Raw genomic sequence first — 11,410 nt, 5'->3', positions numbered from 1 at the left:
CGAGGCAAAAGTTTAGAATAATTGTAATGTTGATTTGAAGTCCCATCGCGTTTAATACTTACTGACAGTTGTCCAGGAATTGCCTTGACGTTATCATGAACAAATATTTTCTGCAACGCCATCGTGTCTTTTTCTTGGACCACTATTGGTTTAACAAATATAAAACATGCTCTTTTTATAAGATGTTTCATAAAATTCTTTATTGTTCAGCACAGGATATACCAGCAGTGGCACAATAGTAGAGAAAAATACATTTACAAAAGTCATTACAAAAAGAAGAAGAGAAAAAAAAAAAAGTTAAAAGTTGGAGATTCTCCTCCACACATATCTTTAGATTCAAGTAATATCAAGGATTGATGCAAAGCAACTGGTGCACACAGACAGGCATGGGGTTTTCTATGGAGTTTACTGTCACGAACTGTTGCTTAAACCCATTTTGGTGTTTTAAATTTAGCAGATCTACAAGCCCATAGCACGCCAACGAGTGGCGCGCTACGAGCTTGTTGGTATGCTATTTTTGAAAACTAGATTTGAGTTATATTTAACTCAAATCTGTCCTCCTGGGGGGGGTCCCTGCCTGGAACTACATATTTTGAGATGGGGGTCCGTGGCCCAATAGAGCTAATTCTGGGGGTCCTTGACGTGAAAAAGGCTGAGCACCACTGACATAGAAACATGGGTTTTTTAGAAGACTTTTCTTTCCAGTCCAAAATGGTTTAAAGGAGCACTTTTTCAACTTTATCTTCATATAATTGGTCCTCACTAATGCTCATTATAAGATAGCACCATTTCTCTACCAGTGGTGGAAAATTACTCAACTTGTTTTACTCAAGTCAAAGTATCAATGCCGCAATGTAAAAAATATGTTACAATCTGTTACAAGTGGCCGGAATACAAAATTTACTTGAGTAAAAGTACAAAAGTATTGGTATCAAAATGTACTTAAAAGTATCAAAAGTAGAAAGTACTCATTATGCAGAATGTCCCATTTCACAAGTTCTTAAAACAAAATAATAATAATAAAACGTATTTATTTTGAATATGGCAATTTTCAAATGGCCGAAATGTATAGGGCTGAAGTGGGTAATGTATGTTTTGTAATAATAGAAATCTACAAATTGAGTTGAGATGTAGTGGAGTAGATGTAAAAGTATTTGGAAATGGGAAATAGTACAAATACCTCAACATTGTACTTAAGTAAATGTACTTAGTTACTTTCCACCACTACTCTACTCATTGTGTCTCATTGGTGAGCTGTGGACAGACGGTTCCTTCCTGTAATTTTCATGATCCATTAAAAGAAACAAAATTGCCGAACTTGCAGATCGGCTAAAGTGGTTAATTCATGCAAAACAAACTGCACCAAGAAAAGACAGTGTGATATCTTAGGACCATTCGTTAACCTGGTAACTAACATAAGGCATTTGCTTAATAAAAGAAAAGGGATGTGGCCTGTTTGTACCTGCGTGTGCACCTGAACACCTTGCATCACATCCCCACAAGCTGAGTGGAACTGAATAAGACACGTCGAACAAATCCACTGCATCACCACCACCTTCAAACAGTCACGTATTGTTTACAATTTTCACACACATAAGCCAATCCCTATGTATTCTGGTCTCTGGCTGAGTAGGAGTGCTGATCCCAGGTCAGGCCAGGGTCTTCATTTATAGGCTTTAGTTTAGAGTAGAACTGCAGGCTAAATCTGATTGTTTTCTCAGATCTGATCTACTGTACACTAGCAACGCTTCTCAAAATGGCGTCCGGAGACCCCCAGGGGTCCTTGAGGGGGTTACAGGGGGATCCCCAGTTAAAGTAGTTCATGTAGCATCAAAATCTATTTACTTAATCATATACTTACATTGGCTATATAAGAATAGCAGATCTACAGGCTCACAATGTGTTGCCAAACTCGCCATCTTGCAGATGTGCTATTTTCGCAAATAAATCTGGAAAGAACGTGACCCCAAATCTTGTATGGGGGTCCCGTCTCCCTGGCACAAAATATTTTCAGATTGCACACACAGGATCTTTTGGCTATGGGACCTGATTCCATTTTAATTTAATTTACGGTTTAAGATCTGAGGAGACAAATGGTTACAGGGCTTAAAGTTCTCAGTCCTATAGGGACGGATTTCAGTCTTGAGGGTTTCATAGGGGTCATTTAATGAGATCAGTGCAGATTTGCAAAAAACGCCAAAACATTTTCAGTCTTGGGATTTATTTTAGTTGCTTTAAGCCCTGCGGTTATTGATCTCGCAAATTGGAGTGTGGTTTCAGAGCCTACGGTATATCTGTCATTCAGAATATACAGTGTGGATGTAAAAGCCACCGTTAGGCTGAGCCCAGAGATAAGCACTCCTACTCCCAGAGGTCCCCGATAGATAAACCATTCCATCTACCCCCCGATAGATAAACCATTCCATCTACTCCTGCCAGTCAAATCCCAGCACAGAGCGACGTCTGTTGCATTGGAGAAATGAGGCCGAAGGCCGTTGTGTTTGGTTCCTTATACAGCAGTTAATTGATTACCACCTTAAGTCTTTTCTTAAATATTCACAAAACATCAACCCCTAAGAGACCCAAAGATTGTACACTGCCTATTGCTAGCTTGGCCAAAACGTGTATAATATAAAGATTCTGGTTAACTTGTGATCCTCAACACCCTCAAACTAATTATTTACAGTTTAACCACATTAATCCTCAATTTTGGGATTCATGTTTTTTTCTTTTTTTTTTAAAGAGGCAATGGAAGATCTACAAGCTCACAATGCATCATGTTGTGATGTTTCTGAGCTTGTAGACCAGCTATGTTCACTATTTTCTCGTAATATATATATATATAGGGCTTAAGTGGTTAAAACCCCGGTGTCCACCTTTTTATTTGATTTGTTGGTGATTCAAGGCCTTTAAAAAGATAATATTCATGCTGGTTTGTGCTTTTTTTTTTATACATCTAATTTAATTTGACACTATTATCTGATAGAAATCTAAACCCTGAAGTTCAGTATACGCAAAGTAGAAACAAGAAGACTATTCCAGCAGTATCAGATTGTCTGTGTGTACAAGATTGTTTTTTTTTTTTACAAATCGATTGATGATAGTCTTCCTGCAGTTATTTTTTCTTCTTTCCTATAAAGATGGTGTTTGGCTTGTCTGTAACTTAATGGGAAAAAGAGATAAAGGACTCATTTGATTACTTTATCTTTCTTTCCTCTTATTTGTCCTCTGAATTATCAGAGGGGGCACTTCATAAGCCAGGCGGGAGAGCCGGCCTGTTCCATGCATACACAGTGTTCTCCATAGTAATATAATGTGCTTGGTAACAAGACAACTCACCCCGTTTCTGTTTTCCTCCCAGAATTTTCCCCAGTGAGGGGTGGGAGAGGCTGGACAGCAGACGGCTGGACTTTGAATTTCTCTAACTATAAACTTTCATGACAGCAGACAGCCTAAGTACAAATATAATTTATGAAAAGCTACTACAGTGAAGTCTGTTCACAGAAGTTGTTGTAGGATATGTGGGGATTATCTGACGAGGTACCATTTGAGTGGGCAAAACCTTACACATACTAAATAATACTAAATTGTTTATAGCCGTCAATATAAGTAAAATACTATAGCCTTTCCACAGGAGTATCTTTTTATATTTTTCCAAAAAGAATACAAACAGCCAATAGTATATTACAAAGTTATCCCCCTCACTGATGAAAATTCCGGGAGGAAAATCGGGAAAGCACCGGGGTGAGTTGTCCAGTATTCATGTGCTTGTATGTGATGAGAATGAAAACATGCATGAACGCGACTGAGCTTTTATTGCACGGCCAGTCCTGTGCCATGTCCTGACTGTTGTTCTGAATAAGACTCCCCGGCTCCAGTTCATCCGTTTCCCGAACGCAAACGTCACCACTGAATTATTAAACAACACGAGGAGAAGAACCGGCAGCCCATTGTGGGGATTATACAAAAAGAGGCGTAAATAGCTATATTTCAGTGTTTTATCTCTCCCTCTATGCTGCGTATAGCGTTCACGGGAGAGACGCATCAAAATGGAAAGCCTCTTTTTGCTGCCAAGTATTTCCTCTTTCCCATAATTCTCCCTTTCTATCCCCTTCTATATTCAGTCAATTTCAGTGCAGTTATTTCCAGAGCTTTACCTTTTTTCACAGGCAGAGTATGGTGACAAAGTTATTAATCACCTTCAATTTAACCAGCCACACGCATGCAAGTGTGAGCAAAATGTGTCGACACACCTGACATTAATGTGACTGGTCAACAAAAAGTACAACTAAAGAAAAAGACATTTACTTCAGACAGTGTGATTATATCACTGTATATATGAGACCATATGGTGCGGAATCTATACAGACAGGAGGCGATTGGACCAGTGGTTCTCAAAATGACCCTTACAGGTCTGTAACTCGGAGAGTGTACAAATGTACAGTGTACATTTTGTACTTTCTCTCAGAATTAACGGGATCCTCAAAATTTAAAATGGTTTGAGAATAACTGGATTGTACCCTGCTTTTTGCTCTCTCGACAGTCGACTTCCATCTGTTCACTCTGTGTGGAAATGCATTGGTGGCAATGAATTTCACTTGTTCAGCCTCTAACCAACAACCATCCCCCCCCCCAAAAAAAACCCCCAAATAAAACTAAAGAAAAGGTGTCCATGAACCTGGTTGATGTGGGAGTGTCTACTCCGTGCGACTACTGTGGCTGTCGTGGCTGTGGCTGTTCTCTCCCTCTGTCTCCTGGTGACTAAAGAGGTAGTTCCACCAGCTTTTAGAGTGGTGCATCTGTCCTGTGTTCCCGGAGCTCTTCACCCGCCTTATGCCCTGCAAGATAATAATAATAATAATAAAACGTTATTTGTATAGCACCTTTCATGACATGAAATGCAGCTCAAACTCAAAGTGCTTTACAGAGCAATGGAGAAAAAAAAGAAAAGAAAAGCAAGGCATAAACATTAAAAAACAAGAGCAGTAATGCAATACAGGGAGGACATGAATAACACAAAAATTAAAGATCAATTAAAAGCAAGGGTGTAGAAGTGGGTCTTGAGCTGTGCTTGAGATGGACAGAGAAAACCCAAAATAAATGTTTTATAGGCATCACCAGTGGTGGAAAGAATATCTGCAAGATAGTGTGTGTGCGTGCGTCATTGTGATGTGTCCGTAGTAGCAGCCTGGTAATAAACGGTTCAACACACATGGGATCATTGGTATGCTAATGATTCCAGGGTCAAATCTGTGATAATTGGTGCCAAGCTGCTTCACTGACATGATTTCGTTTGTGTAAAGAAGGACAACGATATGCAGATCCCAGTTTCAGAATACGGTGCTGGATCCAAAAAATGACTAAATGAAGAAAAAAGCTCTGTCTTTTTTATTTCAACCTAATACAACAACGTTTCGTTTGTGTTCACATTTAAACCAGCCAAGCTTGTGCTTGATTGAACGAATGGCCGTTTTTGGCTGGGTTTTCAAATTGCTCCGTGGTCGACCAAAAAGGACCGCGGCGATCGACCAGTCCATCTAAATTCTAACATGACATCCAGCATACAGTATGACCCAGTGTCCATTCAGTGTATCCCATATGATGATATATCTGCATATAACTATAAGTGCTGTCTCTACATTCCCAGGAGACTGTTTGTCTTCCATTTGACCATGCACCTTATAGTATGCATGTATATATTGGTTTTTCTCTAGGCATACTCTCTTCCATTCTTATGCCTATTAGTTCTGAAACTTATTTTTTCTGGTAAACAATAATTGTACCCGCTCTTTTACACTGGTATACTTGTGATGTGACAATAAAGTTGAAGTTGGGTTGAAAAAGGTTGCGGTTTCTGCCATCTTCCTCTTTCTCCATTTATATTTCAGTCCATGAAACATGAAACAACACCGGGCACTCGCCACTGTCTCTTAGGCCTTACCCCTTTGTCCACTGACTCTCAGGCCTTACCCCTTTGTCCACTGACTCTCAGGCCTTACCCCTTTGTCCACTGACTCTCAGGCCTTACCCCTTTGTCCACTGTCTCTTAGGCCTTACCCCTTTGTCCACTGACTCTCAGGCCTTACCCCTTTGTCCACTGTCTCTTAGGCCTTACCCCTTTGTCCACTGACTCTCAGGCCTTACCCCTTTGTCCACTGACTCTCAGGCCTTACCCCTTTGTCCACTGACTCTCAGGCCTTACCCCTTTGTCCACTGTCTCTTAGGCCTTACCCCTTTGTCCACTGTCTCTTAGGCCTTACCCCTTTGTCCACTGTCTCTCAGGCCTTACCCCTTTGTCCAGCAAGCTGTCAAACTCGTCGCTCATCCGTCGGAGCTGCCGGCCGTATTTCTGGGCTGCCCAAAGGGCGGGCGGTGCCGACAACGACCGGCCCCGGAACGGGACGCCGTCCTCGCTGTCGAGGTCATCGTCTCTGGAGGCGATGGCGGCGTTGGATTCTGAATTCAGTCTGATCCGCCCGCCCGCTGCAGGGTGTGATTCACAGACAGAGAGAGGATGAGAGGTTGATTCACATAAATAGCTGTTGGACAGTTACGTATATGCGCAATACGCACTGTGTAGGGCAACACGCCGAGGGGGTCAACAAAATGTGTCAAGTGCTTAGCCGAGTAAGCCGACCCTCATAATAACAAACTTATCCGTGGCTGTTGTAAAAGAAAATGCGGTCACATAATTTCCTGCGTAATCAGCCAAAAGGCACAGATTATGCATTTTTTCTAAAAGGACGCATAATTGTTCAACCGCATATTTTGCAACTTCCCGCATATTCCACCGCATATAATCACATAAAAGCCTGCATATTTCAAAGCAAAATCAAGCATTTTTGCCCACGTTTTTCTGGACTGTCTACTATATACACCGGCTATATGAAAATAGAATGTTCTTTACCTGACATTCTGGGCTCGGGTAGGATGAGGGTGTGTCTGTCATGTGGTGGAACTGCCACGCGGTGGAACACTTGCTCGCCCGGCGACTGGTCGGTTTCTGACCCCTCTACCTCCTCCGAGGGCTCTGATTCGCTGTCTGACATGCTGAACTGGGCGGCCTGCATGGTGACATCTGCAGGCAGGACACAGTCACTTGAAGAGTTAGTGTGTGTGTGTGTGTGTGCACGCGTGCTTGGGTGGCGTGTGCGCACGCAAGGAAAATCGAACCATAGGTCTCCCGCGTGGAAAGCCAACATCTTAACCACTAAGCCAAAGGCAATTGCCTATATGGCTCGGGGGAGATATTATAGACTTTTGAGTCCATCAGGCTCAGGCTGTGAGCCACTCTGCTATACACTCGCCGCCCATTTGACGACCTCCCATGGGGAAACCGGATCCGGGTCACGGCACAATTTGAAACAGCCAGGAATCGAACCCTGGTCTCCCACACATGGAAAGCCAACATCTTAACGACTATATAAGCTAAAGGGATATCCCCATGACTCTGGGGAGATATAGGTCATCAGGCTATATGAAAAGGCTAAAATAATGTAATTTAGATAGCATGTTATGTAGACGGATGCATGGGGTCATTATCGATCTGGCATCCTATAGTGTTTATGGTTTCAATGTATGGATATTCTACTGACGATATAGGTTCTTAGTTTACTGAAGATCCTATAGATTACTATTTCTATGCATTTTATGTATTACCTTGTGTTGTTATTGATTACTGTAACCTAAGATCACTCTGGATCAAGAGCATCCACTTGCTAAATGCCTGCTGAATGCGAACGGAAATAAATGCCTGGGTAGAGGCAAATGCCTAAAATTGTAAATAGCTGTATATAGCCTAATATTTACAAGAAAGCAAAAAAATATATAGACATGGCAGTCCTATATATATATGCCTGTTGGGTCTGAGGGTCACACACACATAATGCTGAGGCTGCTTACAAGAGTTATGTTTGTATAATGCAAGCGTTATGCTTATGCAAGATAGGGAAGTATATGAGAGATATGCGCCCATGCCTGCTAGGGAGGTAAAGAGTGAAACACACATGACTGAGCGTACTAGCACAACGGTACAACAACAATGTTGCATATTACTTTACGTACTACAAATGTATGCTGTCTTTAAATCTCTCCCCCCCCCATGCATAACTAGCTATCCTGGTTTCATTGTCTTTAGCCATCACAGAAAGCTTTAATAAGATAAGACTGACATTCCCTAAAACGAGTTAAGCTATACAACTACAACGCAACAAATGGCCATCTCTGTCAGTGTCACTCCTATACTCGCCGGTCCAAAGGTATATCCATGATGGAGCCCCCACGCGTTGAGATAAAGTGATCACTTCTGATGGTGCGACGTGCGTTTTGATTAAACACCTGATGTATAGTAACACAATCAACGACTGGTTCCAGCCATGCGTTACAACAGTGTAATAGACAGTGCATTATAAAACAGTGTAACAAGCGTGTTGTTGTTGGACTCCACGCGCTGTGACTGACTGACTGACTGTTGTGTTTTGTTGTTGTTGACTGTGAGAGGACAAAAGAAACTTGCGCGGAGTGGGGCGGATGCCGCCGAACGTGGGAGTCATCAAACAGTAGTATTAGTAATGTAATAGTTGTCCTTACCCGCGGTCTTTGTCGTGTGGAGCCCGAACGACGTCGCGGATGTGTGTGTGTGTTTTTAGCTGGCGGCTGGTTGGTGTGCTGTTTTGGTACGTGACTCGGGTCTCGGGGAGTCCGTACCGTGGGTACAATACACGGTAATGTGGGGTCGCTCCTCTCCTTCGCCCAATCGCGTCGTGGCCGTGGACAGCCTCGGCGTTGCTGACGTCACTGTTGCGAGCTAGGACTGGGCTGCGGCTTTGTTTTTCTCGCCGGCTCCCCGTAATGCACCGTGTAGAGGCGCAGCGGGAAAGTAGCGCACGATGATGATTGATTTATTGTCTCCACCAGGCCGAAGGCATGGGGAGAGAGTGTGTGTGTTTTTCCCTTGATTGATTGATTGAAATATTTATTAACAGTTTGCAGAATTACACTACATTTCAAGCACAAACTCAATACAAAGACTGTTAACTGTGAGTGGACGACCCAATTAAGCATTACACTTGTTTACAACAGGGTCCACATTGTTCAATTCATCAAAACATTTAGAGACATACAAATACACTATGTAGCTAAAGAACAGAACAGGAATTCATCATATAGGAAGCAAAAAGGGAAAAGATACATATACAGTGAGGGGAAATGGGGTGGGCGGTGGGGGGGATTCAGATTTTACGGGGGCCAGTTTCGAATTGCAGCCGTCCCTAGGTGCCCTTTGAGAGCAGTTTTGAAGGAGTCAAGGGATTTGCATGTCTTGCATGCCTACTTTTTATTTGCATTGTAGGGGTCATCCGTTTCACAGATGGACTTGAAGAATAACTGACTGAGCGAAAACACTAATATTACTGCTTAGATTTTCCCTAGAAACAGACTGGCTATAAGGCTGAAAACATTATCAGGGACATCCATCACCCCAGCCATAGCCTGTTCAAGCCACTTCCGCGCCCACGGCCGGGCAAACGCTAAATGAGCATCAAGAGCAGCACCTCCAGACTCTTGAACAGTTTCTATACTTGTCAACAATTAGACTGCTGAACAAGAACTAGGACTCGTGAGTCGTGACACCACACAGACTGAACTGAATTGGTCTCATTTTAGTAGAGACTACTTTATATATATGCACATAGGCTACATCACTATTATTAATTTATTTTTATATGCATACATATTGTACCATGTAGATTAGTCATGTACTTTGTCTTTTTTTTTAACTGCAATGATGAGCCTGCACAAACAAGAATTTCATAAATTTCATAAATAAATACACAATGTTTCGTTGGGGTGTCACAGCGGTAACCGGAGAACTCGCCGGTTTGCTGTCTCGCCACGGTTTAGTGCATTTTAGTTTTTCTTCACCTTTATTTAAATTGCATTGAATTGAGAGAGAAAATAGTTGTTTAGAGAGTTTACACTAGATGAAGTAGGAATGCTAAAGTTTAAACGCCAAAGTACCGAAACAATGTAATTCATTAGTAAACAATATCATCGGTAGCCTACTATCATTGGTATTCACATGCACACCTTTTAATCATTTATCTAGCTGACCATTTAATTGCATTAAATATGTTTTTATCACTTTGTAAATGAACTGTAACATCTGTGGGTTTGACATACAGTACTACACTGATGAAGACTGCATGTTAGCACAACGATGAAGACATCGAAACTTGTTTCTCTCCACTTTTCACTGCGGCGAGTTAGTAAACATTCCCTCAAGTTGGTAAACATTCCCTCTTGTTGGTAAACATTCCCTCTTGTTGGTAAACATTCCCTCAAGTTGGTAAACATTCCCTCAAGTTGGTAAACATTCCCTCTTGTTGGTAAACATTCCTTCTTGTTGGTAAACATTCCTTCTTGTTGGTAAACATTCCCTCTTGTTGGTAAACATTCCCTCTTGTTGGTAAACATTCCCTCGAGTTGGTAAACATTCCCTCGAGTTGGTAAACATTCCCTCTTGTTGGTAAACATTCCTTCTTGTTGGTAAACATTCCTTCTTGTTGGTAAACATTCCTTCTTGTTGGTAAACATTCCCTCGAGTTGGTAAACATTCCCTCGAGTTGGTAAACATTCCCTCGAGTTGGTAAACATTCCCTCGAGTTGGTAAACATTCCCTCTTGTTGGTAAACATTCCCTCTTGTTGGTAAACATTCCCTCTTGTTGGTAAACATCCCCTCGAGTTGGTAAACATTCCCTCGAGTTGGTAAACATTCCCTCGAGTTGGTAAACATTCCCTCGAGTTGGTAAACATTCCCTCTTGTTGGTAAACATTCCCTCTTGTTGGTAAACATTCCCTCTTGTTGGTAAACATCCCCTCGAGTTGGTAAACATTCCCTCGAGTTGGTAAACATTCCCTCGAGTTGGTAAACATTCCCTCGAGTTGGTAAACATTCCCTCTTGTTGGTAAACATTCCCTCGAGTTGGTAAACATTCCCTCTTGTTGGTAAACATTCCCTCTTGTTGGTAAACATTCCCTCGAGTTGGTAAACATTCCCTCTTGTTGGTAAACATTCCCTCGAGTTGGTAAACATTCCCTCGAGTTGGTAAACGTTCCCTTAAACCCGAGTTCCCTACCCTCTGGAACTCTCTCCCCAAACACATCCGAGATGCACCATCACTTCCTACCTTCAAATCTTCACTGAAAACCCACCTGTTCACAACCGCATTCCCAAGCTGATGTTTTAAAACTTGTCATATGCACTGTTTTATTGGTTTTATTATTTTAATTGTTTTATTTTTCTGATAAAGTTGTCCTTTTTCTTGTCCCCCCCCCCCCCCCCCCCCCCCCCCCCCCTGGCCCCAACACGTAAAAGCGTCTTTAAGTGTCAAGAAAAGCGCTATATAAATC

General features: G+C 42.0%; 1 protein-coding gene across 2 annotated transcripts; it reads right to left on the bottom strand.

Moving 5' to 3' along the window:
• Positions 1 to 201: 201 nt before the first annotated feature.
• badb (BCL2 associated agonist of cell death b) lies at positions 202 to 8,782 on the bottom strand. 2 transcript variants are annotated; one of them, XR_013966088.1, is made up of 5 exons: positions 8,590 to 8,782; positions 6,908 to 7,078; positions 6,290 to 6,483; positions 664 to 4,838; positions 587 to 627 (listed from the first exon to the last, which is right to left on the bottom strand). XR_013966088.1 is itself a non-coding variant. In XM_080792902.1 (4 exons), exons 2-4 carry the CDS (start codon positions 7,068 to 7,070, stop codon positions 4,698 to 4,700), a joined length of 498 nt encoding a protein of 165 aa, XP_080649028.1. In that variant the 5' UTR covers positions 7,071 to 7,078; positions 8,590 to 8,782; the 3' UTR covers positions 202 to 4,697. The 2 variants fall into 2 exon arrangements, 1 of the variants encoding a protein (XP_080649028.1); XM_080792902.1 differs by having other exon boundaries at positions 202 to 4,838.
• Positions 8,783 to 11,410: the final 2,628 nt, after the last annotated feature.

Source organism: Protomyctophum bolini (genome assembly GCF_963924005.1).
Source record: "Protomyctophum bolini genome assembly, chromosome: 20".
In the NCBI taxonomy this organism is placed as follows: domain Eukaryota; kingdom Metazoa; phylum Chordata; class Actinopteri; order Myctophiformes; family Myctophidae; genus Protomyctophum; species Protomyctophum bolini.
This window is presented reverse-complemented; position numbering and strand designations above follow the sequence as displayed.